The sequence below is a fragment of the Aquarana catesbeiana genome, linkage group LG03 (assembly GCF_042186555.1).
Source record: "Aquarana catesbeiana isolate 2022-GZ linkage group LG03, ASM4218655v1, whole genome shotgun sequence".
Lineage (NCBI taxonomy): Eukaryota > Metazoa > Chordata > Amphibia > Anura > Ranidae > Aquarana > Aquarana catesbeiana.
The window spans coordinates 709,990,422-710,012,053 of record NC_133326.1 but is presented as its reverse complement, the minus strand read 5'-3'; the positions used below and the strand labels follow the sequence as shown (position 1 = coordinate 710,012,053).

At 45.8% G+C, this 21,632-nt stretch overlaps 1 protein-coding gene across 1 annotated transcript in view; it reads right to left on the bottom strand.

Annotated features, from left to right (window-relative positions):
- LOC141134349 (uncharacterized) overlaps nt 1-14,338 on the bottom strand; it is a 39,414-nt gene extending 25,076 nt beyond the window's left edge. Inside the window, 1 exon segment of the mRNA XM_073623918.1 lies at nt 12,666-14,338. Within this exon segment, the coding sequence (XP_073480019.1) occupies nt 12,666-14,233 (1,568 nt within the window). The 5' untranslated portion in view covers nt 14,234-14,338.
- Nucleotides 14,339-21,632: the final 7,294 nt, after the last annotated feature.

Sequence of the window (21,632 nt, the reverse complement as noted above, 5' to 3'; positions counted from 1 at the left end):
CATATGATGGGCACAAGTGGCTGCATATGATGGGCACAAGTGGCTGCATATGATGGGCACAAGTGGCGGCATTTGTTGGGCACAAGTGGCTGCATTTGATGGGCACAGGTGGTTGCATTTGATGGGCACAGGTGGATGAATTTCATGGTCACAAGTGGCTGCATTTGATGGTCACAAGTGGCTGCGTTTGATGGGCACAATGGCTGCGTTTGATGGGCACAAGTGGCTGCGTTTGATGGGCACAAGTGGCTGCGTGTGATGGGCACAATGGCTGCATTTGATGGACATAATGGCTGCATATGATCGGCACAAGTTGCTGCATATTATGGGCACATGTGGCTGCATATGATGGGCACAATGGCTGAATATGATGGGCACAAGTGGCTGCATATGATGGGCACAAGTGGCTGCATATGATGGGCACACATGGCTGCATTTGATAGGCACAGTGGCTGCATATGATGGGCACATGTGGCTGCATTTGATGGGCACACGTGGCTGCATATGATGGGCACAAGTGGCTGCATATGATGGGCACAAGTGGCAGCATTTGATGGGCACAGGTGGCTGCATTTCATGGGCACAGGTGGCTGCATTTCATGGGCACAGGTGGCTGCATTTGATGGGCACAGGTGGCTGCATTTGATGGTCAAAAGTGGCTGCATTTGATGGACACAATGGCTGCGTTTGATGGGCACAAGTGGCTGTGTTTGATGGGCACAAGTGGCTGCGTGTGATGGGCACAATGGCTGCGTATGATCGGCACAAGTTGCTATATATGATGGGCACATGTGGCTGCATATGATGGGCACACGTTGTGGCATTTTATGGGCACAATGGCTGCATATGATGGGCACAAGTGGCTGCATATGATGGGCACACATGGCTGCATTTTATGGGCACAATGGCTGCTTTTGATGGGCACAATGGCTGCTTTTGATGGGGACAGTGAGGCTGCAATTGATCAGGGGGTGTTTCAGTGTTTTTCAGTTTGTTTGCGCCCCCCAAAAAATGTTGAGCACCAGCTGCCACTGCTGTAGTGTGTTTCTGCAAAACTGAAAATGCACTAAAAATGCATAGGTGTGAACCAGGCCTAAAGTTGCTATATGTGCACAGGTTTTTTTGTATAGATCACTAGCTGACAGGTTCTTGCATCTACACAAGTGATGCTTGGGCACTGTATTCTGATGGGGGGGGGGACTCTAGGGTTGCCACCTCATCCCTTTTAACCCAGACACATACTAATTACACAGGTTTTGTGGCTGATTAAGGTGGTAATTAAACTCACTTAGTGCCTTACCTGCATTCAATTAGCCACAGGTTAAAACTGGCCATGTTGCGGCTCCACCCAAGCGCTTTGCAGGTGCTTCGGCAGCACTGCCCATTCATTCCAATGGGCAGCGCTCCCAAGCCACCCCAAAGATGCTGCTTGCAGGACTTTTTCTAACGTACCGCAAGCGCACCGCCCCAGTGTGAAAGCACTCGCTCTTTCACACTGGGGAGGCAGGGGAGGTGTTTTTCAGGCGCTTTACAGGTGCTATTTTTAGCACTAAAACACCTGAGAAACGCCTCCAGTGTGAAAGGTGTCTTAAGTTACTGGCTGTGGTCACACTCCAGCCTCCCCATCATACCATACTGCAGACATCCCAACCTGCAAACTAATTTCAGGGAGGTGACGCTTCGCGCTGCGCCCCCCTCCCCCCAAATAAAATGCAGCCTGATCAGTGCCAATTAAATGCAGCTATACCAGTGCCCATGAAATGCAGCCTGATTACACAGCTTCTGGTGCTGGGGTCTGTCTGCTGGTGCTGGGGTCTGTCTGCTGGTGCTGGGGTCTGTCTGCTGGTCCTGGGGTCTGGCTGCTGGTCATGGGGTCTGGCTGCTGGTGCTGGGGTCTGGCTGCTTGTGCTGGGGTCTGGCTGCTGGTGCTGGGGTCTGGCTGCTGGTGCTGGGGTCTGGCTGCTGGTCCTGGGGTCTGGTTGCTGGTGCTGGGGAGCCATCCCAGTCAGAGAATTCCTCAGCAGGAGGGGGGTGGGCAGAGGCAGAGAGAAGACTAGGTGCCATGATCTGCAGGCTGTAGCAATTAACCACAATTAAGCCCCGGAATAATTTTCCCCCTTCCTAACCAGTGCGTTTTTTGCGATTCGGCACTGCGTCACTTTAACTGACAATTGCGCGGTCGTGCGACGTGGCTCCCAAACAAAATTGACGTCCTTTTTTTCCCACCAATAGAACTTTCTTTTGGTGGTATTTGATCACTTCTGCGGTTTTTATTTTTTGCGCTATAAACAAAAAAATAGCGACAATTTTGAAAAAGACGCATTATTTTTTACTTTTTGCTATAATAAATATCCCCAAACAATAATGGAAAAAAACATTTTTTTCCCTCAGTTTAGGCCGATATGTATTCTTCTACATATTTTTGGAAAAATCACAATAAGCGTATATTGATTGGTTTGCGCAAAAGTTATAGCGTCTACAAAATACGGGATAGATTTACGGCATTTAAAATATATAAAAAAAAAAAAAAAATCGCAATAAGTGTTTATTGATTGGTTTGTGCAAAAGGTATAGCGTTTACAAAATAGGGGATAGTTTTATGGCATTTTTATTAATAATTAGTTTTTTTTACTAGTAATGGCGGCGATTTTTATTGTGACTGAGACATTATGGCGGACACATCGGACAATTTTGACACATTTTTGGGATCATTGGCATTTATACAGCAATCAGTGCTATAAAAATGCACTGATTCCTGTGTAAATGACACTGGCAGTGAAGGGGTTAACCACTAGGGGGTGGGGAGGGGTTAAGTCAGTACTAGGAAATGTTTTCTAACTGTAGGGGGGCGTGGCTACATGTGACACGTCACTGATCTCTGCTCCCGATGACAGGGAGCAGAGATCCGGGATACTGTCACTAGGCAGAACGGGGAGATGCTGTTTACATCAGCATCTCCCCATTCATCCTCTCCGTGAGGCGCTCGCGGGTATCCCCGCGGCGTTTGAGTCCGCAGGACCCGCGACCCGACTCACAGAGATCCCGGCCGGCGCGCACGCACTGGCATGGCAGGAAATTCAATGGGACTTACCTGTACGCCCATTTGGCCAGCCGTGCCATTCTGCCGACGAAGTGGTTAAAAGAAAAAGAAAAATTCTCCTGTCAAGTGGACTCTTTCTTCACTTTCGGGTGCCGCTGCACGGTTATCTCCTGTGTGACAAGTACATGACAGTCCTGGTCTGCCCGGCGGTTTGATAAAGAAGAGAACTGTCATGTACTTGTTGCACAGGAGATCACTGCGCAGCGGCACCCGAGAAAAAGTGGAGAAAGAGACCGCTTCTAAGGTGCTACATAGATGTAGGCTGTGTAGACCTGTGTAGTCCTTATTTAATTGTAAGGATGCCCAAAATGTGTGTGAGAAATACCTCGTTAAAATGACTGTGAAATAAAATCAAGTTTTCCTGTCGCATCATTCATGGCAGCATACACGTTGGGTTGTGACTCCGCCTCCACAACCTGATAGGACCACATAGCTATAAATTAGAGAGTAGACACCTGCCCCAGTATTCTCTTATTTTTCCTCACCTGTCAGGATGCACGGATCAGCACCCCCTTACCGCTTCGCCCCAGCCAGGTTCTAGCCTCTCCTGGGTGGAAGTCCTTCTTGTACAGCCTCTAAACGAGCTAAATGGAAGGAGCCCCACTCTGGTGGTCTCAGGGGCACTCATCTCAACTCAAAACTGTTTGCCAGAAGACAAGCCTTAAACAGGCTTCAAGTGCAACAGCCCACAAAAGCCTTAAACAGGCTTGCTGGAGGATTGGCCAGGGAACCCTCAGTATGGCCTCAGGAAATAAGCCTTAAACAGGCTTAATTATGTGCAGCGGTCTCCATTCCCCTCTCTTCCCCCCCCCCCCCCATACCGTTTGTGTTCTGCTGGGCTCTGTGGTTCACATAGTGCTGTGTGGGACCGCCGAGCGTTCTCGGCATCCCCGCGCATGCGCAGTACGGCTCTTTGGGCGCTTCTATGCTGTTTTCCAGTCTCCAAGATGGCGCCGGGTGCCTCGCGGTGCTACTGCGCATGCGCGAGCGTCCGACGCCGATGGCGGCGGATTTAAAAACCCAGCATTTGCTGTAGATGCTGCTGATGGTTGCTGCATGCTACAGACGCCTGTTACTGCGAACCATAGCGAAAAAAACGCTCTACAAAAGGTGGGCGTTTCTCCCCTCCCCCCCTGTTCAGGTCTGTGTCAGGAACCCTGTTCTCTCTCTCTCTCTCTCTCTACATTGCTGCTTGTTTTTTTCCTTGCAGGTTTCCAGCCCATTCACCATGGAGACCGCTGCCCCAGCAGATCACCGCCAGCCTACTAGGTAAGGGGGGGGGAAGACGAGGGTAAGTAGTGAAGATTGAAAAAGAGAGCACTTCTAACGCTGCCTAAATTGGTCAGCCCTACCAGGTCCTCAAAAACGTCTGCATCAAGACAAAGAGAGTCCTCACGCAGGAGAAGTCGCTCCAGACATAGACGGAGCCGCTCCTACCATAGAAGAAGCAGCTCAAGAGGAAGCCGCAGAAGAAGCCGCTCCAGGTCGCATTCCCGACATGGTCGATCCTGCCACGGAAGGTCGTCCTCATGGAGGCACCGTTCCCCTGCACGCCATTCCCGTCCCGCTGGGAACGCATGCTGGATTTGCGGTGCAGCGGCTCTTCCGGATAAGCTGGTTTGTCAAAAATGCCTGGAAGAGGCCACAAGAGAGAGAGCCTCAGAAGTTGGGGACTCAGCCCCTCAGGACTCGATACCAGATGTGGATCTCTCCACCATTACCTCTCCAGCCCGGGCCAGTACATCAAAGGAGCAAGACTCCCTATCTGATAATGAAGGCCTGGAGGTGTCGGCCGGATTCGACTTCGGTCTGATAGAGCCGTTTGTTAAATCGGTTAAGGAGGCAATAGGATGGGAGGAAGTCCAGCCAAAGCAAAGAAAATATTTTCCTCAGCTTAAGAAGGAACCAGAATCTTTTCCGTTCATTGACAAACTGGAAGATTTAATCAAAGAAGAGTGGCAGAGACCGGAGAAGAAATCTAGTCTGAACAACAGACTCCAGAAGCTGTACCCACTCAACTAGCCTAAAGTGAACCCTCTGGTGTCCCCTTCGGTAGTGGACGCATCTTTAATGCGTCTCGCCAGGCATGTTACCCTCCCGCTAGAAGATGCGGTAACGTTTAGAGACGTTCTTGACAGAAAGATCGACACGGATCTTAAGCGGGCTTACCTATCGGCTGGAGGCGCATGCAGGCCTGCGATAGCACTCGCGGCAGTAGGAAGGGCCATCTCGAGCTGGTCTTCAAGCACGGAGAAGCTGGTATTAGAGGGGGCAGACCAAGAGAAAATAGTGAAGGCATTACAAGAGTTAAGCTTGGCTGGTGATTTCGTGGCTGAAGCCTCAGTTGACACTATCAGGTCTGCATCAAAGTCTATGTTGGCCTCAGTGATGGCCAGAAGAGCTTTGTGGCTGAAGCCCTGGACGGCGGATCCGGCATCCAAGTCTAACTGGTGCCGTATTCCGTTCGACGGTGAGCACCTCTTCGGAACAAAGTTAGATACGGCCATCTCCAAAGTAACTGGTGGAAAATCCGGGCTCATTCCCTCAGATAGGAGGCCCAAACAGAGACCTCCTCCTTTTAAGCGGAATCTCCCAGAAAGGTATAGGGACGCGAAAGCGTACAGACCAGGGAAGGAGTACCGAAGGAACTGGAAGAGCCCTCAAACCTCTTTCATGAAATTCCAAAAGCCTAAGACTCCCGCTTCCAGTGACCAGAAGCCTTTTTGAAGGTGCGCCCGTCCGGCCAGCAGTAGTAGGAGCAAGACTTTCCAGTTTCAAGCTGGTCTGGGCGGGGACCATACACGATACCTGGACCCTGGCCACTGTCAATTTCGGCCACAGATGGGCCTTCAAAAATCGACCCCCAAGGGATCAATTCTGCCCAACCCGTATTCCTCCACCTGGGGAGAAAAGGTTGTCCCTTCTAAATTATGTCCTAGAACTTCTTCAAAAACGAGCGATAACAGAGGTTCCGCCAGCACAACGAGGCAGGGGATTCTATTCTCCACTATTCCTCGTCAAAAAGAAGTCAGGGGACTTTCGTCCGGTTCTAGACCTGAAGAACCTCAACAAGTCCATCAGAGTGGAGTCGTTCAGGATGGAAAGCCTGCAGTCTATCCTTCAGGCCATAAACTTAGGAGACTGGATGCTCTCCATAGATCTCCAGGATGCCTACCTACACATACCAATTCACGTGGCATTCCAAAAGTTCCTGCAATTCTCGGTGGGTCAGGAGCACTTCCAATTTCGAAGCCTCCCTTTCGGGATCTCTACGGCCCCCAGAACGTTTACGAAGGTTCTGCTTCCAGTGATAGCCTCTTTGAGGGAGAAGGGTCTAAGGGTCCACCATTACCTGGACGACATTCTTCTCCTCTCAAACAGCCAGGAATCACTTGTGCAACATCGCGAGGTCTTAGTTTCCACCCTAACGAGTCTGGGTTGGATAATCAACTGGCAGAAGAGCAACATTCAGCCTACTCAGAGGATGGTCTTCCTGGGAGCCGAACTAGACAGCCGAGCCAACACGGTAGAACTGCCAAGGGAGAAGTTGTCCCTATTAATTCAGAAAGTGAAGGATGTGGTTCCAGCATCATGCCTACCGGCCAGAGCATACCTCAGCCTTCTGGGTTCCCTATCAGCAACCATTCCAATGGTCAGATGGGCGCAATGGAATACCAGACCTCTGCAAGCCTCCTTCCTGTGCCAGTGGGACGGATGGTCCATGTCCCAATCAATTCGCATCTCAGAGGAAGCCAGATTATCTCTACGGTGGTGGACCCACCCCGACAACCTCAGCAGATGCAAACAGATAGTCATCCTCCATCAGGTGGTGGTAACTTCGGACGCCAGTCTGGAGGGATGGGGGGCACACTACCTACATTATGCAGCTCAGGGCCGCTGGCACTTCAAAACCAGGGATGTAGTGTCAAACGTCCTAGAGATGAAGGCAGCCTTCCAAGCCCTTTTGGCATTCAGCTCACTTCTGAGAGGGAAACAGGTCCTCATTCAAATGGACAACCGAGTGGCTGTGGCCTACATCAACAGGCAGGGGGGTACCAAAGAGCATCTCCATGATGCAGGAAGTCGGTCCGGTGATGCGATGGGCTCAACTGAACCTGCGGGACCTGAAGGCGGCCTATATTCCAGGGGTTCAGAACCTACTGGCGGATTCTCTCAGCAGGACATTCGTTTCCAACAACGAGTGGTGTCTAAGCCCGCAGGCCTTTGTCCTCATATGCCAGGCATGGGGTCATCCAGACATAGACCTCGCAGCAACGCCAGAGAACAAGAAATGTCAGAGGTTTCTGTCAAGGAACCCCTTCCCCTCAGCGGAGGGAACGGATTGTCTCCAGCACACCTGGAACTTTCGCCTAGGTTACATTTTCCCACCGACCCCACTGATAGCCAAGTTCCTTCTGAGGCTCAAACATTCAACAGCTCTAGTCCTGGCCGTGATTCCCTTCTGGCCACGGAGGCCTTGGTTCACCACCCTCCTGCAACTGAGCACAGCGGATCCACTTCCTCTTCCGGTGACAACGGATCTACTAACCCAGGGCCAGCTACTACATCCGAATCCAGAGAGATTGCACCTAGCGGCCTGGAGACTGAAAGGTCTAGGTTCCTAGATCAAGGCTGTTCTCAGAAGGTAGTCGAGACCCTGCTTCAAGCCAGGAAATCCTCCACGAATAGCACCTACGAGAGAGTCTGGGGAAAGTTCTCTTCCTTTGCTCAGGAACAAGGTTGGGACCCTTCTTCCCCATCAGCAATACAAGTCCTTGAGTTCCTACAGTCAGGTCTAGACAAAGGCCTTAGGTCCAGCACTCTAAAAGTCCAAGTCTCTGCCATCTCTGCTCTGACAGGGGTTAGGTGGGCACTTAACCCTCTCGTGGTTCAATTCCAAAAAGCATGCCTGAAGCTAAGGCCTCCCAGAAAGCCTTCATTTCCAACATGGGACCTATCAACTGTCCTAGAGATTTTATCCGGAGAACCATTCTCCCCACTTGAAGATACCTCCCTCTGGGACCTGACTCTAAAGGTATCATTCCTAATTGCCATCACTTCAGCGAAGAGGGTCTCAGAAATGCAAGCTTTGCTGATCAAAGAACCGTACCTGATGGTTTACCCAGACAGGCTAACCCTGAAGCCTTCAGACAGGTTTATCCCAAAGGTCTCCTCTTCATTCCACTTTAACCAGGAGATTGACCTCCCAGCTTTGATCACAGATCAGGGCGTTCCTCATCCCCTGGATGTAAAGGGCAACATTCTGCATTACCTCTCGGTGACCAAGTCATTCAGGAAATGCGAAAACCTCTTAGTCATCCCACATGGGTTCAGGAAGGGCCAGGCAGCTTCTGCCCGTACCATCACCTCATGGCTCGTAAAAACTATCAAGAAGGCCTACTCCTTAAGCACCTTGCAGATTCCGGAAGATCTTAGAGCGCATTCCACCAGGGCAATGGCTACTTCATGGGCAGCTTACTGTAAAGTTTCAGCGGAAACCATTTGTAGAGCGGCCACTTGGTCTTCGAGAAACACCTTCATTTCCCATTATAGAATAGACGCTGCACGCTTAGCAGCAGTTGAATTTGGGAGGGCCGTCATACAGGCCAATTCTTCTGTTTCTTGTCAATAAATTTGATTTTGCATTCCCACCCAGTTTGGCGAGTTACTCCCCAACGTGTATGCTGCCATGATGCGACAGGAAAACGGAAAATTGTATACTCACCTTTCCGTAATTTTCCGTTCCTGTCGCATCTTCATGGCAGCATACAATCACCCACCCTCTGAGGTGACATGTGTATATATTTACAGAGAATACTGGGGCAGGTGTCTACTCTCTAATTTATAGCTATGTGGTCCTATCAGGTTGTGGAGGCGGAGTCACAACCCAACGTGTATGCTGCCATGAAGATGCGACAGGAAAGGAAAATTACGGAAAGGTGAGTATACAATTTTCCGTTTTATTTATTTTCTTAATTTCCAAAATCAGTGGCAAAAAAAATTATAGCTTCAAAACAACTCCCCATGCTTCTAACTAAATTCCATTGAGTGTCTTCCAAATGGGCTCATTTTAGAGGTGTTTGTACTATCCTGGCATTTTAGGGTTTCAAGAAATGAGATAGGCAGTTGGTACATTAAGATGGCAAGATTGATCAATTGTCAAACATATACCATAGTTTGTATACTCTGTAACTTTCACACAGTCTAAATAATATACACTGATTTTTGTTTTATATAACAAAGAATTGTAGAAAAATAAATGTTCATAGAAGACAAGTAAATCCTGGGGGCCTACGTACAATGTACCAACCCACCAGACAGCTCTTTATGAAGGAGATAATGGGAGATGTGCTGTAATTTGGTAATGGACGGGTAGAATTTCCATGGACCTCACATAGACATCAAGAATAATAACTGAGGAACAGAAAATCATCCATCCAAGCCAGAGCTCCTCATAAATCATTAATGAAGATGGATGAGACTGTGATGGGAGATGCTGGATGTTGGCACCATTTGTTTTACTTTTATCATACGTGTAACAGAGAAATGTTTGTTGAAAAGTCCATATAGAGATCAGGATTGCAAAAATCTTTTTCTGTATTAGAAAACTTTTATTTGGACACTTACCTCCAGACAATCTCTTTTCATTTATGGATATCATCTGTATAATCACAATCACTATATTGCACTGTCCTCATCTACATCCTTCAATTAGCACGGATAACTTTGCATCTTTCCCATGAACAATGACTGTCCCATAGACCAAGTTGTAGGTCATACTGAGATCTGTAGATGTATAGTAAATGGTGATATACATGGATCCATCTCCAACGGAAGCTTATATCAATCAGGGATCCAATGTATCACTTGTGAATTGTCCCTTAGAGACCATAATGTCAAAGATAAAATATTGTGTGCTCCTTATTATGTCAATTTTGATCTTGCAATGTATGGAAAATGTCAATATAACTTTTGCTTCATTAGATAACATTACCCAACCTTGGTTGGAGTCAGTCATTGGTAAATAGGCTCAGATCTCCTGACAATGGATGGATCCATCCTTGGTATTAGGGATCGGTGACTGAAACACATTCACTTTTATTACCATCATCCTCCTGACCCGTGTGACAATGCACACCACTGGGACCTCTCAGAAAGGACACCAGAGGATGGATATGAAACCATCTGGACTGCTGACTGGACCAGTGAGGTCAGACAAGTCATACCTAAATGAAACAGGCTGAGCTGAGTGGAATAAAACTTCAATGGGTCCATGTTACATCTACTGAGGACCACACCGACCTCATTCCAGAAAATGAGAAGAGCACTTTGGCACTCTAATCTCTATTACTAGACCAGCTAGTGCTGGGCTGTCTTATTGGAAAGCCCAGAATTCTCAATGTCATGGAAGAGATCTGTATTAAATGTTTATTTTTAAAATTTCATACAAGTCATAAGAAAAGTGACATAAAAGATCAGTTTATAAATTTGTAAAAAATTTCCCCCAAAATTTATAAAATTAATCAAAAGACATTATAAATTATCATTCAGCATTTTGTATTCGGGTAAATTGAAAATAAACAACGCAACAAGAAATTCCCTGGCTGTGACTTCCATTACACCTGTACTGAGGGGAATATGGAGGGGCCATTGTTGGATGTCTTCTGAAAATCCTATTCTCCTGGCTGTCTGTGGTCTCAGTGTTTGGGGACACTGACCTGGAACAATGATGCCGATCAGGAAATCAGAGTTAAGTCAGAACTCCGAGTCTGAATACTTGTTCCAGGTTACTGACATAGAAAGTACAGAAGCCATTGGAACAGAATGACAGCCAGGGAACTAGTATTCTTTAGAAGTAGTTATGAATGGCGGCCACCATACTTCCTCCATACAGATTCCTAGAATACAATTGTGTAGGATGCAGACAGGATAGTGTGCGATGATATATTTTTTTTTATGTCCTGTACATCCTGGGGAAGGTGAGAGCTCTATGCTGCTCTTTTCAACAAACACACACCATGTTATACCGCTCCTCTTCCTCTGCCCCTCCCCCAACCTATTCTATTTAACCCTTCACCCCTCTCCCCTCCCCCGATCTCCATGAGTCCTCCTAGTACAGACGGAGCTCATCACCCCCCACCATCTACCAGACCTCACTTCTGTCCTTCCCAGTCCCCTCCCCCCACATGGTGTCATGTGACCTCTCCCAGATGTAGAGGTGACCACATCCTATCCCATCACAATGACCGCACTGCATTCTCTGTAATGATGGATCATCTCCACCCTCTGTGTCTGATCATGGCTGCACATAGCGCCACCATGAGGAGGAGGAGGGGCAGAACATCGGGGGAAGGGCTGGGAAAGTGAAATTACTGATATAATATGGTAACTTCCTGATTGGAAAATTAAAGTAGAACTAAAAAGGAAAAACTTTTTGTTCATTTTAAGGAAGGGTTATAATCTGTTAGTATTTTATTACCATCTGTTTTCCATTGAGGAGCTTTCCCTTCACTTCCTGTCCAATAACCAAAACAGGAAGTGACAGGAAATCCCTCCAAAGTGAGGAAATCCCTGGTTGTCACCAGAACTAGTGTCCCCATTGGAAGATTTCCCCTCTTTTCCAGTTCTGGTAACAACTCGGAATTTGGGATTTTCTTTCACTTTGGGTGATAACATTCACCAGGAGTAGAGAGGGGGGCTCTCTCTAAATGGGATGGAGACAGCAATAAAAACCTGACAGGGACTCTAATCCCTCTCCACGATAGATAGGTAGATAGACCACATCCCCCTCGCTAGGGATGAACCAATGCCATTTTTTATCTCCAAGTACCGATACTTTCAGTCAAGTACTCGCTGATAACAAGAACCGATAATTTGTGGTCAGTTTTGCATCTATGGAAAATGAATGGGTGCAAATCACACTGCAAAGAATTGCATGCAATTTGAACTGGAATGTGGTGCAAATTCTGTCCAAATCGCATGTGGTTTCCCCACCGCTCCTGTGTGAACCCGAGCTTGTCATAGTGATTTCGGTCTGGGTTCGCACAGGAGCAGTGCAGCAAGCTGCATGTGATTCACACAGGAATTGCACCACATTTTTGTAGTGCGATTTTCACCCATTCATTTTGTATGGATGCAAATTGCACTACAAAGTATTGTTACTGGTGCATTCCCACCCCTCACTATAATTAGAGTTATTCCAGCCAATCACAGTGATCTGAGAGGGAGCGATGGAGAAGTCTCATAGAAATATATTTATCATAGAAAATCCTGCAGGACTAATAACATATAATAGGTGCTCTATCCCTCTAAAACTATGAAACTAAGTAAGTATAAAAAAATTACAATCATCATAGTGAAAATAAAAATTGAAAACAATTGCATTAGAACTTAGAGCAAGAAATAAGTGCAAATCCCTTTAAGTATGAAGCCATATGAATGGAAGTTCATTAGTGAAGCCAAAACAATTGTTTATCCAAGTAATGTGATGTGCCAAAATCCCTCCACTGCAGTGCTAACCTCATTGTATTACACCCACCGAGTGCTCAGGCCTCCTTCCCCTTCTCATTCCCCCCCACACATCTTTATATAACCTTTATATACACATATCCCAGCATGGAGGGGCTCAGTGAAGGTGGTGGTGAAGGTGTGGAGATGTCGGATCGGGTCACACAAATCATAAAAGGAGATCCGCCCGGCCTCATAATCCAGATATATCCTGACTCTGTTACTGGAGATATTGGGGGGTACGAGGATCACTTTACTGTCATGTCTCACCTCATACTGATCATTATACCTCCACAAACCCCAGGACTTGTTATTATATCCAATCACTGACCGCTCTCCTCTCCTGTCTATACTGGGGTAACACATCCCGACTCTCCACCAATCTGATCCCCCGACATCCACTTCCCAGTAATGTCTCCCTGAGGAGAAACTCCGACTGCTCAACACCTGAGGATAATACTGAAATCTCTCTGGTGTTTCTGGACGATTCTGTTTTCTATCTGACTTGGATACGATTTTCCTGTCATCTGATATATGGAGATTATTATGAGCTGTGTTTACATCCAGTAATATGTCTGCAGCTCCCTGTATATAGAAGGATACATTTACCTCTGTTATTATATCAGATAATGTGTGTAATGTGTGTGATATCCCATCCACATCCAGACCCCCTCCATCATGGAGGAGTTCCTCATGTCTCTCTCTGTCCTCATTATCTCCATCCTCAGTATCACACAAGTCACCTGTGTCTGATTCCTGTAAGACAGTCAGTGGATCCGTCATGTTACACAGCTCCTCAATGTGACGCATCTTCCTGGACAGCTCCTCCTTCTTTATTTCCAGATCCCGGATGGAGATGGAGATCTGCTCTGCCCTCCCGGAGATTTCCCTCAGGACTCTCTTCTCCAGGTCCTCCAGATGTCTCCTGAGATCTCTAAACAGGGCAGTGACTCTCTCGGTGTCACCAGATGCTTTTTCTTCTACTTTCCTCCTGTGTTCCTGCAGACTCTGGACCCTTTCCTCTGTCTCCTCTCTCTTTGTCAGAAGTTTCTGCAGAACATTCCTCAGTTTCTCCTTCTTCTTCTCAGAAGCCTCATCCAGCATCTCCACCTGGTGTCCTCGATGTTCTCCAGCCAGAGTGCAGGACACACAGATACAGGTCTCATCCTCAGTGCAGTAATACTCCAGGATCTTCTTATGGACGGAGCATTTCCTGCTCTCCATGGACAAGGTGGGGTCACATAAGACGTGTTCTGGGGACTTTTTGTGGACTCTCAGGTGTTTATCACACAGAGAAACCTCACAGTGTAGACAGGATCTAACAGCAGGTACAGGATAGTCCACACAGCAAGTACAGAAGACCCCGGACTCCTCCTGATCTGGCTGAGCATACAAGAGATTCTCCATTATGTTATGTAGCGTTATGTTCCTGTGCAGTGCAGGCCGATCCTGAGACTTCTCTCCGCATTCAGGACAGCAATATCCTCCAGACCCCTCCTGTGTATCCAGCACACGATCAATACAGACCCGGCAGAAGTTGTGTCCACATCTCAGGTTTACAGGATCTGTATAAATGTTCAGACAGACGGAACATTCCAGCTCAGCTCTCAGATCTGCAGATGCCATCGCTGACAGCAGAAAGCAAAGTGACAGTGAAAGTCTCTTACACTGAGGAAGAATGCAGCTGAGTTATTAATATTTACCTAAACAGGGTGAGGCTGACCTTTGATTCATACTTTTTTGATAAGATTAGTTATATTGAGGGACACAGATAATAAACGGAACTCATGTAGGAAAATATGGCTGGAGAAAATAAAGGTTTTTTTGGAAAAGTATAACCTGGATATGGAAGTGTAATTTCTTTCCGTGAACAAGCGGTTCTTGTAGAAAGGGGATCATCATTTCTGAAACACAGCCAATGAAAGGTCACCCTGAAGATAAACTCCTACCTAACAACCCCAGTTCTTTACCCTCAAATGATCATGTGTGGTGGGTTCTGGTTGATGATGAGCTGAACTGCCTTGGGTCCTGTTCAATCAGGGTTTGGCCAACTTCAAAGATGTTGGGATGCTAAACCTGAACCCCATTGAAATCAATGGGGGCTGAATCGGTCGAAATAAAAATGCCCATTATCTGGGCTAATAGGGAAGGGGGTGTCAAAAAATAGCATGGAAAGGGCACTGCTCTGGGGAACATGTGCCAATGCAGAAAAAATAAATAAAAAATTCCACTCAATGATTCAAAAAAAAAAAAAAAATTCGACTCAGCAAGGAGCAGTGATTTTTTTTAACCACTTGACCTCCCGAAGATTTACCCCCCTTCATGAACAGGCCATTTTTTGCAATACAGCGCTGCGTTACTTTGACAGACAATTGCATGGTCCTGCGATGCTGTACACAAATAAAATTGATGCCCTTTTTCTCCCACAAATAGAGCTTTATTTTGGTGGTGTTTGATCACCTCTGCATTTTTTATTTTTAGCGCTATACACAAAAGAGCAACAATTTTGAAAAAAAAAATACATTTTTTGCTTTCTGCTATAAAACATATTCACAAAAAAATTGAAAAAAATCTAATTTCTTCATCAATTTAGGCCAATATGTATTCTGCTACATATTATTGAAAAAAAAAAATCCCAATAAGCTTATGTGTGTGTGTGTGTATATATATATATATATATATATATATATATATATATATATATATATATATATGTTTGCGCAAAAGTCATAGCATCTACAAACTATGGGAAATTTTTATTTATTTTATCTTACTAGTAATAGCGGCGATCGGCGACTTATTGTGATATTGTGGCGGACAGTCGGGACACTAACTGACACTTGACACTTTTTGGGGACCAGTGACACTAATACAGTGATCAGTGCTAAAACTATGCACTGTCACTGTACTAATGACACTGGCTGGGAAGGCGTCTACATCAAGGCAGATCAAGGAGGTTAACTGTGTGCCTAACCAGTGTGCTTGTGTAGTGTGGGAGGTGCTTTTACTAGGGAAAGGCATGGATCCATGTCTCGGCTTTGTGGGAACACAGGATCCATACCTTCCCTACTGACAGAACCGTGATCTGCCTTGTTTACATAAGCAGATCACAGTTCTGCCTCTGTGCTGGATGATCGGCAGATACCGGTGGACATTGAGTCCGTAGTACCCGCAGATCATCTCTCTCTGTCTATAATCACAGTGGAAGCGGGTCGCATGCGTGTCCTAGACCTGGAAGTGTCGAATCACGTAATAGGTGCCACCTTGCTTCCGTATAAGTAAGTTATATGGTTGACAAGTAGTTAAATAGTAGTAGTAGTTAACCCTTTCACTGCATATGGACCAACAGAACTGCTTGCAGGGGGCCAGGTCCGTACACTGTGTGGACCTCATTTCTCCCCCTGCTATAAGCTCATGGTCACTTCAATGACCATCAACTTATAGTAGAATTGTTCAGCAGACTCTGCTGAACAATTCTATGACTCTGATCAGAGTTAATAACCTCAAATGTGACCACCCCCATGCTGTCGCTTCCCTGTCCCCAACCTCTCCACCTCCCGCCAGTTCCCTTTCACCTAAAACTGCTCCCCCCACTCTATCCCCTTCTTTTATCCCCCCTTCTTCCCCCCCAGCACTAATTTGCACCCAATCCGCACCCAATCCGAACCCCCCCTTGCAAACAAGATCCCCTGCAGCTACCATCATTAGCCGGAATCCCTCCTTTTCCACTCCCGCCCGCTTCAGGTGCTGCATGGGGCTTGGGGGGATCCCATAGCCTCCCGTACTGCCCCTCCCCACCCCCAATCTATGCCTGCTCTGAGAGGCATCCCTCCTTCCCTCCTGTCGCCTGCAGCTTCTCCCTGCACTTAACTCCGGCGAGCTGTCAGGCTGGGGAGCACAGTGGGGGGGGGGGGAGCAGTGGGGGTGAAGTTTGGGCTTGGTAAACATGTGTTTACTAAGCCCCCCCTTGTAGTACAGTGGGCGCAGGCAGCGATCTCTGTAGATTGCTCTTATGTCCACTGACAGCTGATACATAATAACACTATAGGGGGTTTACTATATATCAGTCTGTCATTTTATGAATGAATGAGAAATCTCTATACAGATTTCTTATTCATTCAAGTAAAATGCTGCACAGAAAGGCACCATCTTCAGTCCCTTTCTCTGTCTCAAAAAAGAGATGTAATACTGACACATAATCACACAAAGGTTGGACTTGATGGACTTGTGTCTTTTTTCAACCTCGCCTACTATGTAACTATGTAAGGGTCTTCTTAGACGTCTGATATCTCACCAAAGACCCCCCCTTCAAAAAATGCAAAAAAAATATGTTTTAAAAAATGGAACTGTAAAAAAAATTTAAAAAGCAAAAAAAAGCCAAAAAAATAGTGAGACCCAGTGACTTTTTTGGGGGACGGCAGCCCCCCAGGTCCGTTACCTCGGGGAAGTACATTCGGGTTTATCAAATCCCTCTTTATTTAATCCCCCTGTACCAACAGCACCTGCGGTCACTGTATTCAAAGATCTAGTCCTCAAAGACTTAGCTACTCTACCTGCTAAGAAACATTACAACCACCCCCTACCGAAGATAGGCCTAAAATCACTATGTGAAAGAAGGATCTCATCGTCTGTCCAGCTGACAAGGGAGGTGGAATTGTTGTAATGGATACATCTGATTACATCTCAGAGATGTACAGGATTCTCGGCGATTGCGACACGTACATTGAACTCCCAAATAATCCCACTAACCAATTTAAAAAGGATTTGACGGTATTAGTTAATAAAGGATTTGACAGAGAGATATTGAACAAGAAAGAGAAAGCCTACCTAATACCAACAGCACACAGAATTCCCACAATATATCATCTACCCAAAGTTCACAAGGACCCCCTTCATCCACCAGGGAAGCCAATAGTAAACGATATTAACTCAATAACATCTCGCATTGGCCGCTATATTGATTTTTATTTGCAGCCGCTGGTTAAGAAAACTCCATCATATTTGAAAGACACGACCGATACCATCAAATTGTTGGAGGGTATTAATGTACAGGGTGATTACTTATTAGCTACCGCTGATGTAGCATCACTGTATACTTGCATCCCACACAGTCTAGGTATCAAAGCAGTCTCACACTTTTTAAATCGTGACCCGTCTCTCACTGACACACAGTGTTGCTATATCATTGAACTATTAGTGTTCGCTACAACACATAACTATTTTTAGTTTGACAATAAATTTTTTTTGCAACAAAAAGGGGTGGCAATGGGGGCCAATCTCTTCATGACCAAGTGGGAGGAGGATGTCGTCTATTCTGAACACAGACCTGGTCTTGTGGGCCAGATATATAGACGACATCCTCCACCTTTGGGATGGCTCTCCCAAGTCTTTAGAGGAATTCTTCACGTTTCTTAATTGTAACGATAGGGGGATCTCTCTAACATTTGAGTTTAACTAGAGTACATTTCCCTGATCTTGACATTGAAATGTGCAACCGTCAACTGAAATTTCAAACACATTTCAAGTCAACTGATCTGAATAGCTTCATACCCATTGACAGTTGCCACCACAAATCTTGGCTTAAGTCAGTTCCTCGCAGCCAATTTCTAAGGTTGCGAAGGAACTCTACTAGCGTTGATACCTTTAGGATTCAGGCACTGTCATTGAAGCAGAGATTTCTAGACAAGGGGTATGATCCAGCCATTATTGATTCAGAGATACAACATGCTATGCAAGTTGACAGGAGATTATTACTGACCACTAAGACTCCACCTGAGCCCAATGAATCCTTCAAATATTCTATGCTCACCTCTTTCTCAACTCAACATAAAGATATTAAAGCCACTATTCAACGTCATTGGGGCGTGCTTAGTAATGACCGCATCCTTGGCACTATCTTACCAGAACAACCCAAGGTTATCTATAGAGGGGCTCCCTCCTTGCAGAGCAAAATTGCCCCAATATTATTGACCCTCCAAAACGTCCCACCTTTTTCCGTGACATGGTGGGTTATTTCCCATGCAAGAAGTGCTCAGTCTGTCAGCACAATTCATGCGGGAGACACAAAACTTTGGAGTTTCAATCAAATGTTACCAACAAAACTTACCCTATTAAAATATTTTGTACCTGTGCAACAAGATATGTAGTATACCTTATCACCTGCCCGTGTGGCAAACAATATGTGGGCTGTACTACTCATGCCTTTTCAGGGGTACTCCCGTGGCACTGACACTGACTGAGATTGACGAGCTCGCCGCTCGTAGGAGATAGATGTGATGCTTGTTTACTGAATGTGAGTACATGCTTTTAAACTTTAATAAAACGTACCTTGCTGGAAATACTACACTATTTGGTACCCCTCTGTTCTTTTATCATCCGTTTTGCTGACACTGAGGTATCAAGGCAGAGAAAGCACCTACTCCGGTCCAGGGACCCCAAGGAGAGATACCCCCACCAGCATTTGCTTTTATGCGGTTTTCCCATTACCGCAAGGTAAGGGGCCACTACTCACTCGTGCTTATGCACGAAGAGGATATATACCCTCTCTCCTTCGGCACCCCACTCCTGCGATTTTGCACATGGACTGTGTGTTTTTTTCTTATAAGAACTATTATCACTGTATGTTTCAGCATTTCCAGTTTTCCACTGGTACACGTTTGCTTGTGTTTTGGACTTTTTTGGATTTTTTAGTTGTTTTTTTGATAAAACTATTACGGTGGCACTTTTTTGTGATGTGATTGATGCGTGTATGTCACACATCACCTTGCACTTTATATGCGATTTTGCACAGTTCATAGAATATTTTTTATATTGCTGTGGTTTGCACATTTATTGATTTGCACTTTATGCGTAGAGCTGCAACTGTTGCTCTATTATCACATATGTATGATGTATTTGCACAGTGTGTTTCATCTGAATTTTTTTAACAATTTTATTAATTTTTTTTTGGTTTCTGCAAATATATTTTTATTGTTTTTTTGCACATATTTATATTCACGTCCAGGTTTGCACATTAGTATTTGATTTAATACGTGGCCATTTATGATTTTGCACAAGATTTCTCCTGCATGGTCTTAGTAGATATTGTGCTTGAGACCTACCTCTATTAATACTTCATTCTTTCATTGTCTTTCATATATGTAGCTGACAACTTTCACTTTTTACTACAACATTTATCTCATACTGCCACCTGTAGTAATTTTTTCTTACTCCACCTGGTTAGCGCAGCACCTACCCTCATGCTTTTTTTATTCTGTAGTCTTACCGACTATTTGAATATTTCACTTTTTAGCGCTGCACTTGTTTACACTATATGTTACTTTTTGCATGATTTGATCACTTGCTGTGCCTGCTGCTTATTTATCTATTTAAAAAGGACAGCACGATATATACACATTCTTATTTCCAGCCCCCCAGGTCCACTCGCACTCAGCCTCTCCATGGTGATCCCTCCCGCTCGCTCCCACACTCACCCCTCCGCGGTGATGCCCCCCCAGGTCTGCCCGCACTTAGCCTCTCCACGGTGATGTCCCCGCCCGCTCCCGCACTCACCCCTCCATGGTTTGCTCAGCTTCTTCGGGAAAAGCCGGAAGACGATTGCGAATATTAATTTGCTATTGTCACAAGTGGGTGGGTTTAGGGTACCATGCTCTGCGCTCCAAGCCCAACCTTTTTCAAGCCAATTTAAGGGCCTCAGGCTCTAATCATGTGGCTTGAAAAAAAACCTCATACAAACCTATGAGTCCGGCGCCTTGCAGGGGAGTGGCACCCCAGTGCCCCTAATGGACCGGCCACTCCTGGTAAGAACCCTTTCACATGGAGTGGACTCTGTCAAGCAGATCTGCCTGCTCAGTGGGGGCTCTGTCTGCTGATCCCTGCTGATGCTGAGGGGACACGGACACAGCCCGCTGGTCTCTATGGGGCGGTCGGATGGAAAGAGACCACCTGTCCATTTCCATCCGATACTATCCGATCTGATCTGCTACATGAATGGGGAATGAAATCCCCATCCATCTGTTTTTAGCGGACTGGATCGGATGCAGGCGGGTGTAAACAGACACATGCCCATTTACATCAGTCTCTCCATAGAGAACAATGGGTGGTCCGATCGGGCCCACCTGAAAAATGGACAGGCAGACCCGAGCAGTTTCCTTGTGTGAAAGGGCCTAAAGCCTTGTTCATACAGGGAATACACAGCGTACCTTTACAGGGATGTACAGGTGTTCTGTGCATCCCTGTGCAGACAGTCCCATTGATGTCATTTGGGATGTAGGACCTGCATGAACAGAGTGATTGCTCCCAATTTTACATCCATGTAGGTCCGCATGCATGTCCCTGAGCTCACACTGTCTGCATTCGCTGTCATGTACCCACACCCATACGGATGTCAGATTGGAAACAGCAGCTATGCCTGTGCAGCCGTTGCATCCCAATTGACATAAATAGGACTGCCTGTACGGGGATGCATGGAACACCTTTGCATCCCTGTGCAGGTAAATATGGCCCCCCATGGGGGAACACTTTAGTATGCCACATGTGAACGATGATTTAGCACTAATTTAGCAGGAATTTTGTAAGTTACGTTGTGTTTATGTGCACCATTAATGCTTTTTGTGTATTTTTAGTGAAAATAGCGATATAATGAACATTTGTGCAATTATTGTGGGGCCCAAAAAACCAGTAGTACTTTATTTTTATTCTACGGGTCATGAGCTTTCAGAAAATGTCTAGTTTGGGGGGTCTTTTCAAATTCTGAAAGCTGTAAGTGAAAAAAAGTAACCTCCGGATTTTTAGAGTAAGTTGTTTTTATTTACAGCTTCAGTTTTCACCATTTCACAAAAAGGTGCAATTTAAAATGTACAAATATATTTGTTTTTTATTAACTCAATACAGTTTTAGCTTTTATATTTACTAGGAATTTAGCAGGAATTTTGTACATTTTGTCATGTATGAATCCACTAAAAACACCTATTTATTCTAGAGGTCATATGCTTTCAGAAAATATTTAATTTTGGGGGTCTTTCAC